At 41.9% G+C, this 25553-nt stretch overlaps 1 protein-coding gene across 1 annotated transcript in view; it reads right to left on the bottom strand.

Moving 5' to 3' along the window:
• Il2ra (interleukin 2 receptor subunit alpha) overlaps positions 1–22653 on the bottom strand; it is a 35599-nt gene extending 12946 nt beyond the window's left edge. The window contains exon 1 of the mRNA XM_035441715.1: positions 22515–22653. Coding sequence (XP_035297606.1) covers positions 22515–22653 — 139 coding nt within the window. The remainder of the gene's footprint in view (positions 1–22514) is intronic.
• Positions 22654–25553: the final 2900 nt, after the last annotated feature.

The following is a 25553-nucleotide window of genomic DNA, read 5'->3' as shown; positions in this document are numbered from 1 at the left end:
GGAGCCTATTCTGGCACTCGCTCTGGAGACCAGGCTGGCCTCGAATTCACAGAGATCCCCCGTCTGCCTCTGCCTCTTGAATGCTGGGATTAAAGGCATGTGCCACCAACACCCAGCGTCCTGGCTGGCTTTTGTGTCAACTTGACACAGGATAGAGGTCATCTGAGAGGATGACTGAGAAAACACCTGCATAAAGGGCATTTTTTAAAATTAGTGATTGATAAGGGAGGTCCCAGTCCATTGTGGATAGGGCTGACCACCTGGCCTGGTGGTCCTGAGTGCTACAAGTAAGCAGGCTGAGCAAGCCAGTAAGCAGCACTCCTCCATGGCTTCTGCATCAGCTCCTGCCTCTAGGATCCTGGCCTGTTTGAGTTCCTGCTCTGACTTCCTTCAGTGATGAAGTGTAAGTGTAATCCAAATAAACCCTTTCCTCCCAAGTTGCTTTTGGTCATGGTGTCATCATGAGACACAGAGAAAGGGTGGGGTGGTTAAAACATTGTTTCCAGGGTATGACTTGTGTGTGCACTCTTGAACTACAAGAAGCGTCATTACCTGGACAAGACTGTACCTGTCAACATTTCATCATAAAAAGGGGAGGGGCTTATGGGGTTCCATCCCTTCCTGTTGATTTATAGGCAGTTAATAGTTGCTGGGTAGGAGGATAGCATGAGGCCTGCCACTGAAGACATATAGGCAATTGATTTCTGATAGAGGGAGAGACATTTTCCTCAGTGATGGCACATTGCTTATATTCCTAAAAATAATACCTGGAACCCTGTGGGTGGAAGTTTCTATCCCACTTGGTCCCGAAGCTGTTTAGTCCCAAATAAACACACAGAGGCTTATGTTAATTAAAAAATGTTTGGACAATGGCTCAGGCTTCTTATTGGCTAATTCTCTCTTAATTATTAACCCATTTCTATTAATCTATGTATCTCCATGGTCTTGGCTTACCAGTGATTCATGGACCTCTTACTCCCATGGCATCTCTCCAACTCCTGCCTACTACCTTTCTTCACTATTCCTGTTTGGATTTCCTCCTGGCTAAATCCTGCCTGTCCATTGGCTGAAACAGCTTTATTCATCAACCAATAAGAGAAACATACATTCACAGAACACAGAAGGATATCCCCCATCAGTACCCATTTTCCTATAAGTAGCTCTAATTAAAATCACTGGTTCACCACAAACAAAGACCATAGAAGAGCAACTAATTGGGAAGAGGCATGGGATCAGCAGGAGTGGGGCCAGAGAGGATGGTGGGTGTGTATGTAAATAAGATCAAATACATTATATGCATGTGTGGAAATGTCATAATAAAACCCATTATGTGTGTTTAGTATATGCTAATAAATCTAAAAAGATAAATATTTGTGTCAGAGATGTTATAGCAGTGTTCACTCAAGATCTTCTACAGTATAAAACACATACTCTAGAAGGAACACACTAAAGTAAGTAGAGTTCTTTCTGAAGATACTGCATGCCTAGCAAACACAGAAGGGAGGGTGGGTCAAAGCAAGTCAAAGCTTCAGGGGTCGACCTGGTGTCCTAGCATGAACACCAGAAGCAATGCTTCCACGTGGGATTTTTCTGAGACAGGGTCTTCTCGTGCAGCCCAAACTGGCCTCAAGTTCATTATGTAGCTGAGGATAACCTTGAACTCCTATCATCCTGCTTTCACCCCCACGTGCTGGAACCTGAGGTGCTGGAACCTCAGGTGCACGACACCACAGCTAACTCTCAATGCCCAACTCTTGAGGAGGAAAAGTAGCCTTGGTCTAACCATGAAACCATTCCACTGCAACAAGTGGAATGCTTGAAGAGATTTGGTGACTCGGAAAATGCCACAGACAGCGTAAGGGATGGGGTAACAGTATGGAGAGGAAATGTGGGGAAAGCAGGAGACAGTTATAGGAGGGAGCCCCTCCCATCTGGGGGAGCACACAGAGGCTGATCCCAGCACCTGCTGTGGATGGTTGTTTATCATGATGGTTGATTTGAAGTTTCAGTTTGAATGCTCTAATGGATGCCTAGAGAATTCAAAGCATAGTTCTGGGCATTTCTGTAAGTATATTACCAGAGAAGATTAACTATGGGCACCCAACAGTCAGCCAGGGATGAGGCTGGGACAGGAAGTAGAAGGCAATGAAGTATGTTTTCTCTATCATCCTCACCCCTTCCTGGTCTCCTTATCCCTCTCTCTCTCCCCCTTCACTCTTCCCACCCTTCTCCCTCCCCTCTCCTCTCTCTCTCTCTCTCTCTCTCTCTCTCTCTCTCTCTCTCTCTCTCTCTCTCTCTCTCTTGTCTGTCTCTCTCTCCCTCGTGGTTTGAATGAGAATGGCCCCCATAGGTTCATATATTTGAATGCTTGTTCCCCAATGGTGGAACTGTTGGGTAGCATGAAACATGGGATTGATGGCAGCTTGATTGTAAGCACCTTTACACATGGAGTCATATTGCCAGCCCATTTCTGAAATCTGAAGACTGGCCTTTACTTATAGATCCAAGATGTTCCCTACCCCAGGCAGAATAAAGAAATGCCAATCAGCATGCATCCATTGCGAAGCCACCAAAAACCATGTCTTAAAGCAGCCAAAGGAAAAGGTCACACTTATAGGTGGGAAAAGTGATGGATGAGACCGACTTTGCCACAGAAACAAAGGGAGTCAGAAATAATGGTATAACAAAGTCAGCCTTCAAACAGACAGACTGTCAGCTCAGAATTCTGATTAGACATGACACCCTTCAAAAATGAAGGTGGGATTAACACATTTTCAGGTAAAAGCAAGTTTACAGAGTCCCTTGCTTTGCATATCAATATGGGGAAAATGTTAAGGACAAAATTTCAAGCATCAGAGAAATTATACTAATCAGAAATAGAAATCTACTGGGAATAATAAAGGACATGAGTGAGTGTATATGCATGTGAAATGCTATATTTTTCCTTAAGAGAACTATTTTAAAATAAAAATAACATTGTATGGTAGGCCTTTTATTTATTTTAATTATGTGTGTTGGAGGTGTGGGAATGGTCATGAGTGCAATACCCCTCAAGACCAGAAGAGGGTGCCAGATCTCTAGAGTCACAGGTGATTGTGAGATGCATAATATGGGTGCTGGGAACTGAACTCAGATCTTCTAGAAGAGTAGTATGCATTCTTAATCACCGAACTATCTTGCTACTCCCTACATGGCAGATTTTTTTGGGGGGTGGGGGTTCGAGATTGAGTTTCTCTGTGGTTTTGGAAGCTGTCCTGGAACTAGCTCCTGTAGATTAGGCTGGTCTCGAACTCACAGAGATCCGCCTGCCTCTGCCTCCCAAGTGCTGGGATTAAAGGCATGTGCCACCATATAAGATCTATATGGTAGATCTTACCACTTAAATAAATGTAATACACATAACAAACTGTAGAAAGAAGGTTGATGTTAATGGACCTTTAGCTTTTTAAGTTATTCCACTATTTCTGAAATGGTACAATATTAGCTAAATAGAGCATGGAAAGTTAAGAATTCATGGTGACTACCCCAGGAAAGGGATCAAATAATGAAATACTGCAGGGAGCATACATTAAAAGGTAATAAGATAAGTGGAATATTCCAATACATGTTAAATATGTATTTTGAGTAGCTAAAATGAAGAATAAAATAAGAATACAAATGAGGCAACTAGGAAAGAGCAAGAGGGCAGATGTGAGGTCAGACAATCATTATCAGTGATTAGACAGAAATGAACAAAAGTTTCTAAAATGAAAACTCTCAGACTATAACAGACAGCAGGGCTCAACTACACGCTGTCTATGCAAGAACATTCTTAAACATAAGCCCACAATTAACTGAGAGTAAAAGAGTAGAAAGTATATGCAGAGATTAGCATAAGAAAGCTGATGTGGCTCAGTTAGCACTTTGGTGAGAAAGGACATTATTCACAGCTGAAATGCTTTTCCCACGAAAGCACTGTGAATTCTACACAATTGCAAGTCAGCAGGCCTGCCAATCTCAAACCACTCGTCATCTGTGTATACTGAATCAGACAAAATCTGTTATCAATTGAATTTACACATCAGAATATTCACATCATGAATAAAATATTCATGAAAAAAATTCACCCAAACCTCCAAGAAGACTAGGCTTGCTGAGATAAATTTCAAGAGAATTAGATAGAAAGAGATACAATGTTTATGAATTGGAAGATTGATTTCTCCCCCTTTGGTTTTTTTGAGACAGGGTGTCCCTGTGTAGCTCTGGCTATCCTGGAACTCGATTTGTAGACCAGGCTGGCCTCCGACTCACAGAGACCCACCTGCCTCTGCCTCCCAAGAGCTGGGATTAAATGTGTGCGTACCACCGCCTGACTTAGAAGATTAACTTTTAAAGACTCATGTCAGTCTACCTTCAATTCAACGGAATTATAATCAAAGCATCCAATGTCATTTTTAGTAAAATTGGCAAGTTATTTTTTAGAGCTTCCTTAGAAGTGCCTAACTAAGACGATGCTAAAATGAAGTATGTTTGGAGATTCAGATCATCTGTTATTCAGACCTTCAATAAAACTCACCATCAAGACAGCAAACTATTGGGATAAGAATGAGTATGGGGACAGAAAAGAAGATCTGGAAATCATACATATTTAATCACCCACCTTCCTAATTTGCCAAAGCAAATCCATGAAAAAAGAAAAATACTCTTGAGTCATGTGGATGAATGTGTAGAGGAAAAAAGAAACTTCCTTCTATAGATAAAACTTGATGGGTATTTATATATATATATATACATATATATCATATACTAGCTTTATACATCACACATGCAACCATAAAATTAAAACTGTAATACTTCTAAAAAGAAAAAAAGGCAAATAGCCTCAGAAGTTGGGTATAGGTAAAGATTTCTTAGGACACAACATGTGATAAATATAAAAGAAAAATAAGACTGGAGAGATAACTCAGCAGTTAAGAATGTTTGCTGCTCTTGCAGAGGACCTGTGCTCTGTCCCCAGCGCCTGAACCAAGCAGCTCACAACCACCTGGATCTCCAGCTCCAGAGCATCTGACTCCACTTTCCCACTCTAACACACAGATCAAAAGTTTAAAAAGAAAAAAAATACAACCAGCCTTTGGCTAATCCAAAGATCACAAGAAAATGGAAAAGAAAAGGTAAACTGTGAGAAAAAAATATTTAAAATGTATATATGATGATATTTCTTTCCAGAATGCATAAAGACCTACATATCGACAATAAAATACAAATGACCCAATAAACAAACAAACACTTGAATAGTCAAGTTTCCAAAGAAAAATATATGATTATCACAAACATTCAAAGTGATGGGGCACTCAATAAGTTATCAAGAAAATGTAGGGCTTTGAGAGAGCTTGGCAGGCTAAGTGTGTTTGATGCCCAAACCTGATGACCTGAGTTCAACCCAATGGAACCGATGGAGGAAGGAAAGAACCCATCCCTGAGTTGTTCCCTGGCCCCCACACATGTGTGCTTATGCACTTGACGCACACATGAACAATAAAACAATTTTTAAAGAAATAGCCGGGCATTGGTGGTGCACACCTTTAATCCCAGCACTCGGGAGGCAGAGGCAGGTGGATCTCTGTGAGTTCGAGGCCAGCCTGGTCTACAAGGACTAGTTCCAGAATAGGCTCCAAAGCTACACAGAGAAACCCTGTCTCGAAAAACCAAAAAAAAAAAAAAAAAAGAAAGAAAGAAAGAAATAAAACAACTTCAAAACAATCACAATTTTTCTCATTAGAATGAGTAAAATGAAAACAAAACAAAACAAAACAAAACAAAAAAGAGCTGTATTAAAAGGTAGCAGCATTAGGAAGGTTGAGAAACCCTGGTTTAAGGTATTTAAAACAGAGGCTGAAGAGATGGCTTAGCAATTAAGAGCTGGTATTTTTGCAGAGGATCCAGATTTGGTTTCCAGGACACACATTGTGGTTCACAACCCTCTGTAATTCCCTTTCCAGGGGGATATGATGCTGCCTTCTGACCTCTGTGAATGCCAGACATGGATATAGTACACATATATTTATGTAAGAAAAATACTCATAAACATGAAATAAATCTAAAAAGATTTTAGAATGGAGTAAAAATTTAAAAAAATAAACACTCAAAGGAATGAATTACTGCCACATATAACATAGATGCATCTCAAAAAATGTTGAATCAAAGATGCTAAATATACTGTGCGATGCCACATACATGAAATTAAAGAGACAGAGAAATGCACACACGCACACGCGCACACACACACACACACACACACACACACACAGAGAGAGAGAGAGAGAGAGAGAGAGAGAGAGAGAGAGAGAGAGAGAGAAGAGAGAGAGTTTAAACACAGAAAAATCAGGCCAGTGGTTTCTTGTGGTAGACTGTGATTAACTCGGAGGAGATAGCAGAAAGACCTCAGTGTTGCTCATATACATGTGCAGTTGTCAGAACTCATCACGTCACTTCAGACCTATGCATTCAGCTTCTCTGTAAGCAATCTTTCTTACATAGCACAAACACTAATAACAGTGATAATCTTAAGAAGAAGAAGAAGAAGAAAAAAAAAAAAAGCCTGTAGGGCTGGGGTCTGGAGGGATGAATCAGCAGCTGCTCTTTATTTATTGTGATCTGTAGTCTTTAGGACCAGAGTGTGGATTCCAGCACCCATGCAGCAAGCCTGCTGTTCCTATAGATACCCGAAACACCAGTGCCAAGGGCTAGTAGAGGCAGGAGGACAGCTTGGATTTACTAGCTTCCAGACTAGCTGAAAAAGCATGAGGCCCAGGTCCAGGGAGAGTTCTGCCTCAAATGAATAGGCAGAGAGTGACAGAAGCAGGCACTTAATGGCATCTTATGGATTTTATAGTACTCAGGCATATGCTTCTATACACACAAGTGTGCATACATACACACAGGCACAGATATACACATTAAATAAACAAATAATACATAAAATTTTATAAAAATAATTTCTCTATAACTAATTTCACTGCAATACATAGAATTTAGCCACTCTTGAGTTAATCAGCACAAATAGTCAAGGATTAATTAATTTGAAAAAGGATCAGATAGGTTCTCTTTGGGACAACGTTGCACCCCTTTACATTCTTCAATACAAGATGTTGTTTTTCTAGACAAGGCCTTGGAAATTTCCACAGTCTGGTGGACTAGTCCAGTGTCCAAAGAGGTCATGTGGGGACATGGAGAAAGTTCTAGAACTTTGTGCTCTCACAGATTTTTCTTTCCTAAAAGAATCTTTCTCAGAATTGCTTATAATTCTTTCTCCTGAAAGGCCTTGCCAAATGTGTTCCAAAAATTACCCAAAGACCTTGAGGCAGAAGTAACCATGGGAAAGGCCGTCCTGGAGGTTCGTTCTATTTGATCCCATAGGAGTAAATCTGGGTTATTCTTAATTCTTCTCACTCTGCTGTCATAAAAGAAAAATCAGCCTAACAGCCAAAAAAGGAATAAAAATATTTTGTCTAGAATGTTCTTAGAGAGGTTATGAAGGAGAATTCCAGGTACACAGCTCAACGAAAGGAATCCTAAACACTTCATACCACCAGTCTAAAATGATATCACATGGCAGTTTTACCTCAGAAAACCCCCAAAGCATGTCTTCCAACTTCAGCTCCCAGGTTTTTCTCTGCCTTAATTCTTGGACTATGGGGATCCCAAGAGACTCCTAGCACAGACCCAAGGTTCACGGATGTGGCTTTGCCTTTCAGCTTTTATACCTTTCATGTAGGCACTGGGCCAAGAAGCAACCCACGGTTGTTCATCAACCTGATAATCTCAAGGGTTTGGATCAGAGACCTGCACTGGGAGAGTAACGCCAAAGTCTTCTAGTGTTGAACATGGTGCCCATCTTACGTCAGATTCACCATGCTGGGTGGTCCCATTCTCCCCAAACTCCTCCACCACCACTCTCCCTGAAATACTACCATGATGTAGCTACCCTTGTGATTACTTGTGGATCTAGCATCTGCAGGTATCCCCAAACAAATGAAATACAAGATGTAGGAACCTTTGTCTTCTTCATCTACATCCTACACCATTCCCAAGGACTGTTGTCCTCCAGTGCACAATGAGCAAGGCCTTCGTACTTTGGAGTGTGACTTCAGAGTGGTTTGTCCTTTGACTCAGTCTTTGGCGGGAGGAAAAGTGGGTGAATGAGAAACATTGTGGACTGGGAGACATTAGTGTTGTTTTATCTCTGATGTCGAAGATGAGAACTTATCTGACCCCTACAGCCCATGTAAGTGACATGAAAGGCTTGGAAGAGGAAGGGGTTTCCCAAGGATGTGGACAGAGTTTGAGATAAGAGTGGTTGTTGTGTGGATGATTCAAGGAAAAGTTGTTTTGTCTGTAGCATAGCCAGAACTGAGAGAGTGGCTTCGCCTTTCTACCTCTCCCTTTTCCATCTATAGGGAGTAAGGAGCAAGATTAGAACCACTCACCAGGTGGGTTCTGGTAGATGAGTTATAAAGCATTAAAAGGGATTCATAAGTACATCAAGAGTGTGAGTCACCCAATAAAGAAACAGTCCTTCTTTTGCCTGAAAGTCATTCTCTTTTGCATTGGATCCAATAAGAAAGCCAAGGGTAATGTCAGGTTGTCTCCAACCCAAATCAGTGACTAGACGTTATAGTTAGTGGTGTGTGTGTGTGTGTGTGTGTGTGTGTGTGTGTGTGTGTGTGTGTGTGTGATAAAATACTATAGGATGTGATGAATATCTTTTAACATGATCAAAATGCTCTGAGAGCTGGTAAAGTCATAAGGAAGAAACTGATGTCTTAGTCCTTTCTGTGAATTGTGGGAAAGTCTGAGGGAAAGCCTAAGTTCTTTGATTCCAAAATCAGAGGTCTTTCTTCCATGTCAGAGACATGTAATCTTCAGGAGATAGGCTGATCTCCTCCCTGTTGAAGACTGTCACTAGCAGGGAGATATTTCAGCTGCCTAAGATATCTGCATACTAGGCAGAGGTTATTGATGTTGTGGTTCAGTCCAGATCATTATCTACAAAGTGAGAGTGCTCACCCCCCATTTGTTTTTTTAAGTAATAACAGCTCTAATTTCTGATCTCTGTTTTGTGTATATTGCCTTCAATGCTCTGTGCAGCCTCAAAAGGGAGATATTGTCATCCGGCTTCACACAGCTAGTGACTGAGGTACCAAGAGGTCAACTTACCCCAACCACATTCTCACAGTGGTGGGAACTGAATGCCAAAAGTCTAATGGGTGCCTTTTTTGTTTTTAATCTTTCAGAAAAACAAAAATCTCCCTTTTACCTTTAGGAAATTATCTCAAGTAGAAAAACTCAGATGTGGTAGGACAGAAGTATGAATCTATAATGATCTTGAAGCAAAACATTAGAAATAAACACAAAAACCACCCATTTGCCTCTGGTCCATTTCTCTTAGTGACTGTTACTGCTGGAGCTAATTGCACACATCGCTGGCCTCACACCCACTCAGCTCCTGAGAGTCACAACACTCTTGCAATCATAGGCCCTCTCCATTGACTTTCAACACCTCTGTTGGATGTAGGATGCAATGGCATCCTACCATTTCTCTCTGCCCCACTTCTCTCTACCCTCACAAAACACCTCCAAAATACCACCAAAACAAAGAAAAATCTAGAAAGGAAGTCCAGCATGTGATTCAGTTTTGTGGTTTATCTCTTTATTTAGCACTACTACAAAGTCTCTCTTTGCTCTCTTTTGGCCCAGGAAGGTTTTTTTTTGTTTGTTTGTTTTTTTATCTAACATATGCTAAACTCTTGGCAAGGAATATTGACTTCGTCCTTGCTTTACTATGAGCATCCAGTTATCAATCAAGTAGCAGAGGACAGCTTCCCCTGAACCATCTATCAGCCATGTGACCAAAGTGGCTTCACAAACACCTTGAGACATTGTCTTTTGCCACATGGATTTGTCCTTCTGTGCTTTGACATGGGATCCATTGGGGAGAATCCTGGTCCCTGCCTCAAAGCCAGGCAAATGAATGAGGTTACCCTTGACTGGAGTTCAGTTAGATAAAAAGCCATCCTAACAGCAGGGTTGCAAAACAGAGTATTTTTTTTTCTTTGCTGTAACAGGATACCCAACAAAAGCATCTTAAGGAAGGAAAGATTTACTTTGACAAATAGTTTAAGGGTAAAGTCCATCATGGTGGAGAGTCATGACAGCAGAGTTTGACGCAGCTGACTACATTGCATCCATAATCAGGAAACAGAGAGTGATGAATGCCTGTGATCAACTAGCTCTCTATTTTTAATGCAGACCAGGACTTCTGCCCTTGGAAGTGATACCACCCACTTATAGGGTTGGTCCTCTTACTTATGCACCTAATGTGGAAAGACACACACACACACACACACACACACACACACACACACACACACACACACACACACACACACCACATCACATATCACATGCCCTGGGATTTGTTTTCAGGGTGATTGTAAATCCCATCAAGTTGGCAATGAGATTACTCATGACAAATGCATTGCTGTGTTCAGTAGAGTACAGGGAGACTCTCATGCTGGAAAATAACTCAGAAGGGACAGAAAGATGAGTATCCCTTGAAATAATTTGTTATTTCGTTTTTATTTCATCTGTAAAATCCCCACAAGTCTTAATGGCTGCTCAGGTTACTTCTCAATGTTTTGTGGTTGTTGTTTGGGAAGTTGTTTATTTGTCTTTGTTTTTTGAAACAGGGTTTCTTTGTGTTGTCCTAGCTGTCCTGGAACTCACTCTATAGACCAGGCTAGCCTAGAACTAGCAGAGATCTGCCTGCCTCTGCCTCCTGAGTGCTGGGATTAAAGGTATGCACCACCACTTCTCAGCAAAAGATTTATTTTACTTTTATTTTGTGTCCTTTGCCTACATATATGGAGTCAGATCCACTGGAAATAGAGTTATGGATGGTTGTGAGATGCCATGTGGGTGCTAGAAATTGGATGTGGGTCCTCTGGAAGCATCCAGTGCTTTTAGCCACTATGTCATCTCTCCAGCCTCTCTCTCTCTCTCTCTCTCTCTCTCTCTCTCTCTCTCTCTCTCTCTCTCTCTCTCTCTCTCTCTCGTTTTTTCCAGACAGGGTTCCTCTGTGTAGCCCTGGCTATCCCAGACTCACCCTGTAGACCAGTCTGGCCTCAAACTCACAGAGATCCACCTGCCACTGCCTCCTGAGAGTGCTGGGATTAAAGGTGTGTGCTACCACCTCCAAGCTGACAAAGACATCTTATGGGAGAAAGGATTTGTTTTAGCTCACAATTCCTGGTTACAGCCCATAATTTTGAGGAAGTTACACAGCAGGGGCTTGAACCAGCTAATAACATAACAGTATCATCAGAGATTTTTTAAATTAAGAAGCTATAATAGTTTTGAACCTGTATATCATCTTTCTGTTGTTATAATAAAATGCCTGAGATGATACATTTATGAAGAACAGAGTTTATTTAGCCTATAGTCCTAGAGTCTAGACAGTCCAAATTTTAGACTATAGCATGGGTATTTGCTAGGCATCTGATGGGAGGTTTCCTGTTACATTATAAAAAAAAAAAAGGCATAGAGTATCATATGAGTGGGAGCTTGACTGTTTCCTCTTCTTATAAAGCCACTGAAGCCACCATGAGGCTCTACTCTCGTGAACTCATGATGGGGATGTCTTTCTGCATGCTGTGACTATGTGTTTTCTTATTGGTTGATGAATATAGCTGTTTCAGTCAATGGCTTAACAGAGTAAAGCCAGGTGAGAAATAAAAACAGGGATAGAGAGGTAGTAGGCGGGGCTGAGGAGACGCCATGTAGCTTCTGGGGAGTCAAGAAGCCAGGGCATCGCCAGTAAGTCAAGGCCACCTGGTGATACACAGATTAATAGAAATGAGCTAATAATTAAGGGAGAGCTAGCCAGTAAGAAGCCTAAGCCATTGGTCAAACGAGTATAACAGATATTAAGCCTCAGAGTGGTTATTTCATAAGCCACTGTGCAGACCCAGTGAGTAGAGAGTAACTGGTCCAATGGGATCAAGATAAATGGAGAAAGTCTCCTTTTACAACCTTCTGTATGATAATCACCTCCCAAAGACTCACTTCCAAATACCATCAACAGAAAGAAGCAAAGTGGTAGGTCTCACAGACAGTCCAAATATCCAGAGCTCAACCTGGATGGATTACAGGAGGATTTCTGGCAATTAGATAAAAGCCAGCATTCCTCAGAAACTTATGAAACTGGTCCTCTTCTGCCAAAAAAAAAAAAGTCACTTCCCTGACCTCTGACAGAAGGGACATATGGCTACCCATATCAAAGCACATGCTGGCCTCCAGAATCCTCCTGCATCACAAGTACCTGTTACACATTTCATAGCCCCCATAACTGTTTCCTGGCCCTTCCCTCCCCATAGTTTCTCAGCCTCCTTATCACCCACAATTCTCTACTATTCCTGCTCTTCCTCTGTCTTACTCCCTTGCTCTCTTCCTCTCACTATGCTTTATTGAATCATGATGACCTCCTGCTATCTTGATATCTCTGGTATTCTCTCCTGCTTCCCTAACCCTGGACTAATTCAGTCTGCATCTTTTTCTCACCTCTCTCTCTCTCTCTCTCTCTCTCTCTCTCTCTCTCTCTCTCTCTCTCTCTCTCTCTCTCACACACACACACACACACACACACACACACACACACACACACATCTATAGGAAAACCTTAACAATATCGTAGAGTAGCCATGGCAGTAGTTTCTTTGCTGCACCCCCCTTGCATACAATAGGTTAACACAATGGCCAGTATTCTCACCTAGGAGGCAGGCAAGCATCTGGGCACACCAGTGAGAAATTATCTGGATATTAAGGGTAGCTTCTAAGATTGTCTTTGATTGTATTAACTGATGTTAGAAGACCCATCTTAATTGTGGGCTGACTGCTCCCCGGGCAGGAGATCTTGGACCGTATAAAATGGGGAAGGCAAGCTGAACACTAACATGCATACATTCACGCACTCTGCTTTCCAATTGTGGTTGTAATGTGACTTTACTTCCTGAGAGATCATAAGCTATTGTGTTTTTTCTTTTCTTTTTAAAACATTGAATATCTGTTGAATATCTGATGTGTGGAAGAGTTTTTGTGGAGTTTTTTTCTGTTTGGGGGAGGTTGTTTGTTTGTTTTGAGAGAAGGATTCTCTATGTAGCTCTGCCCTAGAACTCTCTACGTAGGTCAGGGTGACTTCAAACTCACAGATTCACCTGCCTCTGCCTCCCACGTGCTGGAATTAAAGGCATGTGTCACTATGCCTGGCCATGTTTCGTTCTCTTATTGTGTATGTATGTATGTGTTTATGTATTTATTTATTGTGTGTGTATGTCCATGAGCATTCACAGGCTACAGTACATTTGTAAAGGGCAGAGGAAAACTTACAGATGTCAGTTCTTTTTCTCCTGGGTCCCAGGGATCAGGTCATCAGGCTTAATGTCAAGTATCTTTACCTCTGAGCCATCTTGCCAGCACAAGCTGTTGTACTTCAACATCTCTGAGTACCAATGGCTCAATGTGTGGCCAAACCAAGATTTAGTATAGTCCTAGGAAACTGATTGTGACTTGGACACACTTTACAGATCAGGGTCTGTATGGAAGAAAGCATAGTCTACATTGCAGGGGGAACTGGAAGGCATTTCCTTTATAAGCAGGAACAGTGGTAGGGGATTTGTAGGAGATGGAGAAGTCAATCTGTCTTTGATGCCCACCTTCACCTCAGCACTTACTGCTTTGGTTGGTCATGTTCTCCATGCTCAGAGGTTCTGAGACATTTAGAGGATTAGCCATTGACTTGGACATTTTCCACTCCTGCAGGCACATGGACAATTTGGGACAGTGAGAATAGCATATAGATGGTTCAGACAGTCACAGAGTGCTGAGGTTTGTGAATGTAGCTCAGTGGTATGAATATAGCATTGCAATGCTCATTGTCAAAGAGGCCTGAACTCAGTATTTATGCTGTCCTATCTGGTTTTACCTGTTTGACTAAAAGACAAGGTCTGCCCCCAGCATATACACACAGGCATGCACTCACGAGCACACACACACACACACACACACACACACACATACACACACCTGGTGAACTCCTAGACCAGACACTTGGAAAAGAAGCATTTCCATTACCTAGGAAAGAAGGAAGCTTCAACTTGCTTAATTTTACTTATTTTGAGCTTGTCCTTTTTCTCCCTCAATATTTTTCTCACTTCCTGAATTGTATTTATTATCTAACTTGGATTTTCTCACCTATTTGTTGTTTTTATTCCTTTTTAATATTAATTCTACTTTCATTATTCTGTATCTTTTCTAGGTGTTTGATATTAGCTCTCCACTTTCTTGTGTTGTAGATGTTATTTGAATAGATTTTTATTGTATGTTTAGAACATGATTTTTTTTTCTGGGCCATTGACGCTACTGTTGGTGTTGGAGATCAAGCTGAGCATTGGAATACATAGAGTAGGAGGTGAGATATACTCCTATCTCAGATGAGAGAAATTACCTTATTCCATCCATTACTTAGTTGTGTTCAAACGTAGGCAATATCTCAACATGAGTAATGAAGGAGACAAAACTCCCAAGATGCAGAGGAGTAGGTTGGGATCGGGGCTGAAGACTCAATACTGGATGTAACAACAGAGAGGAGCAGCATATTGTACTCACTCCACACAAGAGAAGTACTGCTACCAATCACTTTTATACTCTTCCAAGTTGCACAGTGCTTATTCTAAAGCAATAACCAGAGATGGTGCATCTCGTATACTGCACTGTCTATAACACAACTCCTGAATTACCAAAGAGATCCCACTTGTGGGAATACTACAGTAAAAGCACTCAACCAATCAGAAGCTACCAAATGCAGCCCAGAAAACCACAAGAAATAACTTGACTAGAATTAAACTCAATACTCACTACACAACAAACAAACATTCCAAGGACCACTATCAAGAGAAGGCTGTAAGAAGGTCTTAATTGTCTGCAAGCTTGAATTGTGTGTGTGCCCAATACCAATAGAAATGGGCCTTCTCCTTAACACACCTGGAACCTTCACAAAAACTGGCAGCAGAGGTGGTTTCTACAAGTATCAAAGAGTAAGCATCACACAGATTCATTTTCTAACCACGCTGTAATGAAATTAGAAGTTAAGATCAGTAAGCAAAACCACAAACAACAAAAAAAACTTAGCACATTTTAAAAAGAAAGCTTAAAGTCCCAAATAAATCTGTGGATCAAAGGGGAACTCAGAACTCATTCTGTAAAATACTCTGCACTGAATGGCAGTGAAAATGAAAAGTGCAAAGCCCTGCATACTCAACCAGCACAGTATCTACAGGAAGGTTTACAACCCCAAAGGGAAAAGCATGCTTAACTAAATAATAAGCATTGCCCAAGTAAATATTTACTGAAGGGAATTAAAAACAGTGGAATAAAGGTAAAGAAAGACATAAAGACTACAGGAAGAATTTATCAAAGAGAAAAAATGAACAGAGAATGTCAGCCAAATTAAAAGCTACTCATCTACGTAGATTCTGAAAATAACCAGAACTAGAAGAAGTACAAAAGAACAACAATAGGAAGAAAAGGGAGGTGTAACTATTGATCCACCAAAACCTCAAAAATAAGCAGGATTGTAAGTTCAAATCCAGTTTGAGGTACATGGCAAGACCTTGTCAGAGAGAGAGAGAGAGAGAGAGAGAGAGAGAGAGAGAGAGAGTGAAGAAAGAGTAGAACTATAACTAATAAATAAATTATCTAAAAAGTCATGAACAAATATATGAAATAAATACCATATGTTTAATGTCTTAGTCCTTCTATTGCTGTGATATGACCTTGTGATCACCAAGACAACTTACAAAGGAAGCATTTAATTTGGCTTATGGCCTCAGAGAGTTAGAATCCATGATGGCAGAGCAAAGGAACAGCTGAGAGCTCTCATCTTGGTCCACAACCATGAGGGAGAGAGAGAGAGAGAGAGGAGAGAGAGAGAGAGGAGAGAGAGAGAGAGAGAGAGAGAGAGAGAGAGGAGAGAGAGAGAGAGACTGGGATATCACATGAGTCTTTTGAAATCCCAGGTGCATACCTCCACCAACAAGGACATCCCTCCTAGCCCTCCCCCAAACAGTTCCACCAACTGAAGAACAACTATTCAATTATATGAGCCTATGGGGGTATTCCCATTCAAATCACCACAGATGGTTAAATGATTCTTTCCAATTCTGTTTACAGGGATATTTTAGTCTTTCTATTAAACCTGGAATGAACTGTAGAGAAAATGGCCATAGGAGAGTCTCACCTATAAAAATAGATGTCAGAATATTGACTACAATATTTGTACTCAGTTTTAGCCATGTATGATAAAAAACTAATATTCTGATTGATTCAAATTGATCTCTGCAATGATGAATGGTGCGTTAGGGGAAAAACTCTTGATATGATTCATGATTCTGTTTAAAGGTGGAAAATTATATGGTTGTGTCAATAGCAGAAAAAGTCTAAAGATAGTGAAGGAATATTTATTAAAGCCAGTCATGGTGGCATATTCCTTTAATCTCAGCACTTGGGGAGGCAGAGGAAGTTGGATCTCTGTGAGTTCTAGGCCACCCTGTCTACACAGTGAGTTCTAGACAACCAGGAACTACAAATGATTAAAAGAAAACTTTTTTAAGGTAGTCATTATTAAAGAGAACTTTTGTTTTTGGTTTGGTTTGGCTGTTTTGTTTTTACAGACAGGGTTTTTCTGTAACCGCCCTAGCTGTCCTGGAACTTGTTTTGTAGACCAGGCTAGCCTCGAACTCAAGTGCTGGGACTAAAGGCATGTGCCACTATGCTGGGCTTGAGAAATTACTCAAAATTAAAGGAAAGACCCTGAAAACAAGCAATAAACAATGCTTTTATAGTGGTCTGGCTCTTCTGTGAGTCCTGTGCTATTTGGCCCAGTTCCTGAATCCCAGCTCTTTTAAGCTGCATCAAAGAGGCAGAACCCACAAGGCAGGAATGAGTAACTCACCGGTAAGACCCTTTTGGAGAAAAGCTTGTGCTTTGATTGGCAGTAATTACACAGACAACAAACAATAGATCTAGAAGAATGAGATTTTTGCTCTTAGAAAGAGAAACAGAAGCAAGGAGCTGAAAGTGTCCCCTATCACACATAACTATCTCTCAATTGTCAAGTCTGGGAGTCTATAATGCTTCAGCCTGACAGTAGTTGGCCTGGTTTTTTCTAATTCTCCAGTCTCCTCACTGAAAACAAGCTTCAGTACTTGAAAGAGTTAACCACAAATTTACCACAGAATGTCAACTTGATTTAAATTAAAGTGTTATCAGATTTAAGAAAGAAGAAGAAGAAGAAAAAAAAACAGATGGGGAAGAAACATCCCTGTTCTTTCTTTGAAAACTAAAGACAATTTTCCCCTCAAATCTTGGAAACCAGTTTCTTGGGAAGGAGCCATATTTTTAGCAGAGACGTGCTAAATTGGTAAATCCCACCCACAGTCTTCTGGAAAGAGACAGCGCCTTCCGAGAAGTTCAGTTGTATTGATGAGGAGATTTTCAAATGGATTATTTGTGGGATTTCCCCTGATCTGTAGTCCCATTACTTGTGAGGTAAAGGGATGTGATTATCATGGGTTCGAGGCTAGCCTATCTATACAGTGAGTTCCAGGTCAGCCAGGGATACATAGCAAGGCCCTGTCTCAATAAATAAATAAATAAATAAATAAATAAATAAATAAATAAATAAAATACAAGAAAGGGCCAGAGAAGTAAACATAGTGCAGGATAGCAATTTCGATGTAGAAGAGAAACAGAAAACAAAACAAAACAAAAAGTCATGAAAAATAAGAGGCACCCAGGAGCAGCTATTCTTTTAATTAATTAAAAAGAATTAATTAATAACAATTAATTAGTAATAATTAATTAACTTATTTTGTTTTGAGACAGGGTTTCTTTGTGTAACAGCACTGGCTGACCTGGAACTCACTCTGTAGACCAGGCTGGCCTCAAACTTAATGCCTGCCTTCCGCGTGTTGGGATTAAAGGCCTGCGCTACTACCGCTTGGCAGGAGCAACTATTCCAACCATTGCCAATACCATTGTATAAGAACCTACATTACACTGTATATTTTAATATGAATTTGTATTGAAATATATGAATCCAAAGCTGGGAGATGGTTCCGTGATTTTGCTGCATAAGTTCGTTTCCCCAGCATCCCATAGACTCTGGTATGGCTGAGCACATTCAAATTCCCATACTGGAGGGCTAGGGGAGGTGCAGACAGGCACACCTCCTGAGCTCTCCAGATAAACAGCCTAGCTGTCAATGCTTGCAACTGTTTTATCTAAGAGAGGGATAGACTATGACCAGATGCCTCTGGAGCCTGGCATACTCTGGACAACAGTTCCTCAGCACCAGTACCTAAAAATTGCCCCAGAGAGGAAACAGTGAGAAAGGGAAAGTGATGGACTGGCTGGTACCAGACAGGGAAACCAAAGTGAAAAACTGAGTAGCGAGAGCCCTCAGGACGCGCCTCCCCTCAGCCGTACTATCGGAAAGTCTGAGGACATTGCCCTATTATTCTAAAACGACTTAAGAAGTTTGTTTTACCTTCCTTTAAATAAGGAGTTTTCTCTTTACAAAGATTCTTTTTGCTCTAAACCAGACTCTGAGCAGACAGAGGTGTCACTACCACAAGGACAGGAAGCAGATACCACGCTGATGCTCAGCTGAGTTACAGGCTTGGCGGGGAAAGCCACCACAGCCTGCCCACAGTCAGCAAGTGTCAAACATGCAACCCAGTGTCAAGTCACTGGCCCCAAAACTCCCTGGAAACTCTCAAGGTGCTGGGCAGGAAGAGGTTGACGTCAACATAGATGTTGGGGGATTTAAATAAAACTTTTAGAAACCTTTTGTTTGCCATTGCCCAGCAACATGATAAACTGACCTTTCCTTGGGGACATGGGGCAGCTTGATTTTGAGACTAATTTCGTTTACATATAGCATCATATGTTTGCATATGTTCATTTACTACATGCTATTCTTATAGTTTTTAATACATCTTTGAGGAAACACCGTTCTTTGCTTTATAATGTAATGGAAGCCTGGAGACGCAGCTCAGTGGGAACGTGTTTGCCTAGCATCAATGAAGCCCTGGCTTCAATCCTCGACATCACGAAAAACAAAAGTCCAGTGTGATGATCTCCTTTGTAATCCCAGCACTTGGGACATGCTGAGGGAGGAAGACAATGAGTTTAAGGCCAGCCTAGGCTGTGTACAAAGTTCAAGATCAGCCTGAGCCTGTCCCAAAAAACAAGAGCTCAAGATATTCTCAGTGGCAAAGTAGCTAACTAGCTTAGCATGTGTAAGGTCCTGGGTTAGGTCCTTGCCACCACAAAAGGAGAAAGAGAAGGGAGGGGGGGAGGAGATGGTGGTGAGGGAGGAAGGAAGGGAAGGGAAACTCACTGACAATATGATTTGGGTTATTAAAGTCCCCTCCCTTCCTCCTTCCCTTCTTCCATCCCTCCTTCCCTCCCTGTCTCCCTCCCTTCCTCCTTCCCTCCCTCCTTCTCTCCCTCTCCTTTCCCTCCCTTCTCCCCCTTTTTCCTTCCTTCCTTGAAAAGACCATAGGTGTTAAGGACTGGAGGGAACTCCAAATGCACTCAGATATGTGGCAGTTGGTGCATCTAAGATTTATGAGGCTGTGGAAACAGTCTTATTCCTAAAGGACTCCAAACATGTACTGCCTCAAATGTTTCTACAAGGAATCTCTTGAGTCAAAGTGCCCAAACTGTTCTAAATTCAAAATGCAAAGTGTTGGCTGCTAATAATTCCAACAATGTATGCTGACAAAGCAATGCTCTCAGCCCTTCTTTCTGTTCTAAATGTCAGTGTAATGTAAGACAGTTACTGGCTAACAGTGTGTTGGGCTTGCAGCAGTAATGGACATTGGCCTGTGTGTATATTAGCTCTGTGTTTGTAGCTAAATCTCGGCCCTTGACTTGGGTGCCGAGAGTCCCAGCAGTATTTCTCTCCTCATAAGCAGTAAGCTCCTGGAGGCTAAGAGTTGGTTGGGTATTACTCATATATGCCTCTCTAACCTTGTGACTAACACACAATAGTTGCTCAATAAATGGTGAATTAATTAGTGAATAAATGACTGTACAATGCAATAGACATAGAAATAACCAGAAGTCCAGCCACAAGAATAGTATGTTCCTTGTCACTCTGTTCCTTCTACCTGTCCCATCTACCTGTACAGCAACTTCTCTGTCTGACCTTGGAGGCACATACCATCTTTGCTTTTTGTTTTTTATTACTTAGAGCGCGCGCGCGCGCGCGCGTGCGCACACACACACACACACACACACACACACACACACACACACACACACACAGTTTCTGAAGGAGGTATCTATTTTAGTCCCAAACAGAAAACTGTGGGTGATTCTGTGGGCAGAGATGGCAATTCCTGAACAAAGGCGTGGTGACTCATGCCCAGAGGTGCTCAGAATTTCCTCTGTTTTGTGGGCTTCTGAGGTAGACTCGGCTACAGTGCTTTCTGTGAAGTATAGTCAGATGCAAGGAAAACACCCCAGGCTGCTCTGAAGGTAGCAAAAGGAAAACAGGTAGAAAAAGCTGCAAAGGAAACAGAAGGATCCAGAGAGTATGGGTTCGAAGGGCCAGATGGGTCCTGAGGAGCTTCTACCACACTGAGATACAGTGGCATGCATTTGTAATCCAAACACCTAGAGGGATCAGGATTTGAGGCCAGCCTTAGTGACAACGTGAATTTCTAAGCCAGCCTGGGCTACACAAGACCATGTTTCAGGAAGAAAAGAGAGGCTGAGTTAATGCTGGGTATTAAAGTGCTCTGAAAGCATGAGTACCCGGGTTTGGATTCCTACTACCCATGTAAACATATAAGCATGGTGATACCTGTGGGAGCCCAGCAGTGGGGCTGGGGGAGGCAGGAGGATCACTGGGAATTTCTCACCAGATGGTCTAGCTGAATAGGTGAGCTCCAGGTTCAGTGAGAGACCCTGTCTCAAAAAAAAAAAAAAAAAAAAGTGGAAAGACAAAAGAAGATAGAATGCTTACCTCTGATCTCCACACACGTATGTATATACATGCATGTGTACACACATACACACAAGAAATACACACACACACACACACACACACACACACACACACATGAAATACACGAGATTCAACAGGTAGGCCATTCTGGTAGACTGTGGGGCTGTTGTGTAAGGTAGGTGGTGGGCAGAGGTACCGAAAACTCAAATTCTAGAACCTTCTTTGTTGTGTTACATCCACTACTGTTTTAACTGATCCAAGATTCCGTTTATCAAGTATAAAAAGGAGATAATAAGAACTACTTTTTTTTTTTTTTTTTAGAGTTAGGTGCTCACCATGTAGCCCTGACTAGCTTAGAACTCTCTATTGCAGTGGTTCTCAACTTGTGGGTTGTGTGTCACCTAAGACCATCAGAAAACAGAGATATTTACATTACATCTCATAATGATAATAAAATTACTGTTATGAAATAGCAATGAAAGTAATTTTAAGGTTGTGAGTCACCACAACATGAGGAATTGTGTTAAAGGGTTGCAGCATTAGGGAGGTTGAGAACCACTGCTCTATGTAGAAGAGACTTGAGATCGGCTGTCTTGGATTCCCAAGTGCTGAGCTTAAAGGCCCAGGGCCTGGCAGAACTACCTTATTTTGAAAATTGACCCAAGAGATACTGATTTAACACAACACCTGAAAAAACTACACAGAGACTGTGAACGTAAGCTCTTGTTATCACTGTTTAAAATGCTTCTTCTAGGGCTGGAGAGATGGTTCAGCAGTAAAGAGCACTTGTTGCTCTTGAGGAGGACCCAGATTTGGTTCCCCATACCCACATAGTGGTTCACAACCTTTCATAATTCCAGTTTCAGGACATCTAATGCCTTATTCTGGCCTCCTTGGGCACTAAGTATGTCCATAGTGCACATACACACATGCAGGCCAAACACCCATACACAGAAAATAAAAATCTTTTAAATTTTTAAAGAAAGAAAGAAGATGCTGCTTCTTTTGGGTGAAACCTTTTACTTCTGGCAGTCCAGTCATGCAAGCCTAAGCCTCCTGCATGCAGGATGCCTGCTACTGCCTTGAAAGCAGCTGGCCGAAGCCTAGTGAACTGGCGGGATGGAGTAGGCTGTCAAGTTAGAAGCCCTGACATTCTGGCCTTGTGGTATGAGGTTGACAGGGCTGGGTTAGAGTTAAAAACACAGATGGAGGGCCAGGAGATTCAAAACTTCTTTGACCACATCCAGGGATATCATGTGATACTGGCAATGCTGGTCAGTAATCCATCATGTCAAAGAAATCTACTAGAGACAACTAACACCTGTAGACACTGGAGGATTAAAATAGGATAGGGAGCATGGAAAGTGTTTTGTCTGAGCAAAAGTACTACTACTGCTACCGCTGCTGCTGCTACTGCTGCTGCTGCTGCTGCTACTACTACTGCTATTACTGGTGCACACATCCATGAGTGTTTTTCTGTCATGCCTTTGCGTGTGGAGGCCTGAGGTCAACCCCAGGTGCCATTCCTTGGGAGCCATCAACCCGTTCTTTTAAGATCCGGTTTCCCATCAGCCTAGAGCTCACTTGAGCCTCAATTTGTTCAGATACACGTCTGAATGCATACATATACTTCTTTGAATATATACACATGAACCTGACAGGTATAGTTCATCAGTTTGGTTGCTCTGTTCAGCTCCTCAGTCTTCAGTTGACCATGCATGGGTACAGCTTCAGCAAAACCATATAAAATGCTGTCTTCTAACATCTGTTATTCCTAAGCACCCTTCTGAGCTAGGTTCTCCAAAAGCACTTCTCTGAGGGTCTTCTTTAATTATCCAGGCAGCATTATGCTCTCCAAATTCTAACCACTTACAGCATTCATAGGCTGTGTTATACAGACCTTGCAACATTTGATCAATGTTCAATCTTCTCTGGAGTTGCTTCCTGTTTTAATTCTGTGTGGGTAGGTAGTGTACATTTCTCCTGATACATGATAGCCTGCTACTCAGAACAGGGCCTGTGCACTGACAACACAGTGCTGGAGCCTGTTTGAAATAGAATCTCAAGCAACTAAATCCCTACCCAGAGCACTTTGGAACAAAATCTCCAGGTGTCTTGTAAAGTGTGGGAAGGTCTCCTCTATTCTCTGTTATGAGAAATAATGAAATTAGACCACACAAGAATCATATCTATTTCTCTTCCCCCTCTTCCCTCTCCTTCCCCCACCCCCCATCCTCTTCCTCTTCTTGGGGTTTGTGCTTTTTAAAACTGTCTCACTGCAGAGCTTTGGGCTGGCTTCAAACTCACAATTCCGCACCAATCTCCCAAGGGTGGGATTATAGGTGTATACACCATGCCTGGCTGGGCCATTATTTTACTTTTCTTAAGTGTTAGTTGAATTTCAATCCTCTCTGTTGTTGAGAGAGACATAAAAAAACAATATCACCAGTGTGTCTGGTTTTTCTCCCCAGAGAGTCTGACTTCACTGGTCTTAAGAAGTCCTAGTTGTCACTTTTACGAGATCCCAGGTGCACATTCTAATATGCAGCTGGTATTGGGAAACACTGTTCCTCAGACAGTCCCCAGTGAGACCTGTGTTTTCCTACTGATGAAGGCAAATCCCAAGATGACCATAAAATTAAATAACCAAAAACTGAGTAACAGTAAAGTAGAAAATATCTAAAATTTCCAGGGATGACTTAATTATTGTTTTCCCTGCAAATGGGTGACTTCCCTGAAAACATGGCAGGGAATTGGTAGAGGAATGGAATGTTGACTCACTGGCAGATGTTGGCTTTCCCTCGGCAGTCTTCAAGATAGGAACCACTCAGCAGATATTTAATCTCCCCTTTTGAAGGAAAAGGGGCTGTATCTTTTCTCGTTCCTATAATCCTAATGCATGGATGGATGGATGGATGGATGGATGGATGGATGGAGAAAGGGGATATCACTTCTGAGACTCAGAATAAAGATGTACAAGAAATATTGGGCCAGTATTCAAGATGCCTGGGTTCTAGCCCAGACTTTATTTGAAACCCATTCATGTGTGAAAGGTTTTTTTTTTAACAATTTTTAGAGAGTTATTTTTATTTATGTGTGGGTCTATATATACATGCAGGCCAGAAGATGCCACTGGATCCAAACAGGCAGCTGTGAGATTCCCAGCATGGGTACGAGTTACCAGACTCATCAGAAGCGGCATGTGCTCGTAACCACTGAAGCATCTCAGCCTTGGGGTTTATAACCTTTTTGAAGTAATGTATTGAACGAAGGTGCTCTTTTTTCATGGCTCAAGATAAAGAGAAGAGAGAGATAGCTCCACACTCCTTTTTTCCCCCTTTGTCTGCTCTCCTAACCATGCCTTTTTTTTTTTAATTAGAAGCAATCTTATTTTACATATCAATCCCAGTTCCCTTTCCATCCCATCCTTCCATGCCCCCCACCGACCCCCCCATTCCATTCTCCTTCTGCTCCCCAGGGAGAGAGAGACCTTTCATGGGGAATCATCAAAGTCTGTCACATCATTTGGGGCAGGAATAGGCCCTCCCCTGTGTGTCTAAGCTGAGAGAGTATCCCTCTATGGGGAATGGGCACCCCAAGTCCATTTGTACACTAGGGATAAATACTCTTCCACTGCTAGAGTGCCTAAGCCTCCTGACATCCATGTTCAGGGGGCCTAGTTCGATCCTATGCTGGTTTCCCACCTGTCAGTCTGAGCTCCATGAGCTCCCTCTTGTTCATGTCAGCTATTTCTGTGGGTTTCCCCAGCCTGGTCTTGACCCCTTTGCTCATTACTCCTCTCTCTCTACAACTGGATTCCTCCAGAGAAGCTAGGAAACAAGGAGGACCCTAAGAAAGACACACATTGTCCCCTGGAGAAGGGGCAAGGGACAAGATCTCCTGAGCTAATTGGAATAATGGGGTGGGGGAAGAGGGAGTTAGGAGAAAGAGAAAGGGAGAATAGGAAGGGGAGGAGGACATGAGGGATCAGGAAGATTGAGTTGGGGGAAGAACAGAGGAGAGCAAGAAAAGAGATACCATAATAGAGGCAGCCATTATAGGTTTAAAGAGAAACCTGGCACTAGGGAAATGTCCAAAGATCTACAAAGATGACCCCAACTAAGAATCTAATCAATAGTCGAGAGGCTACCTTCCCCTATAATGAGATTGATGACTATCTTATATGCCATCCTAGAGCCTTCATCCAGTAGCTGTTGGAAGCAGAAGCAGAGATCCACATTTCTTTTGAAAGACAGGGGCATCGTTTGAGGGAAGAAATTACCGTAGAAAGTGAACATAGGAAGACTTCACCAAAACACAGTGATGTTTTTACCCTACACCCACAACTTCAGCAATACGAAAATAGTAACCGTGCTGCAATGCAGGGCAGTACCTTTTGAGAGTGGGAAATAACCTGCAACCGAGCTACCAGATTTCA

This window comes from Cricetulus griseus, chromosome 3, assembly GCF_003668045.3.
Source record: "Cricetulus griseus strain 17A/GY chromosome 3, alternate assembly CriGri-PICRH-1.0, whole genome shotgun sequence".
In the NCBI taxonomy this organism is placed as follows: Eukaryota; Metazoa; Chordata; class Mammalia; order Rodentia; family Cricetidae; genus Cricetulus; species Cricetulus griseus.
The sequence above is the reverse complement of the archived record's forward strand: the minus strand, read 5'-3'. Positions and strand labels throughout refer to the sequence as shown.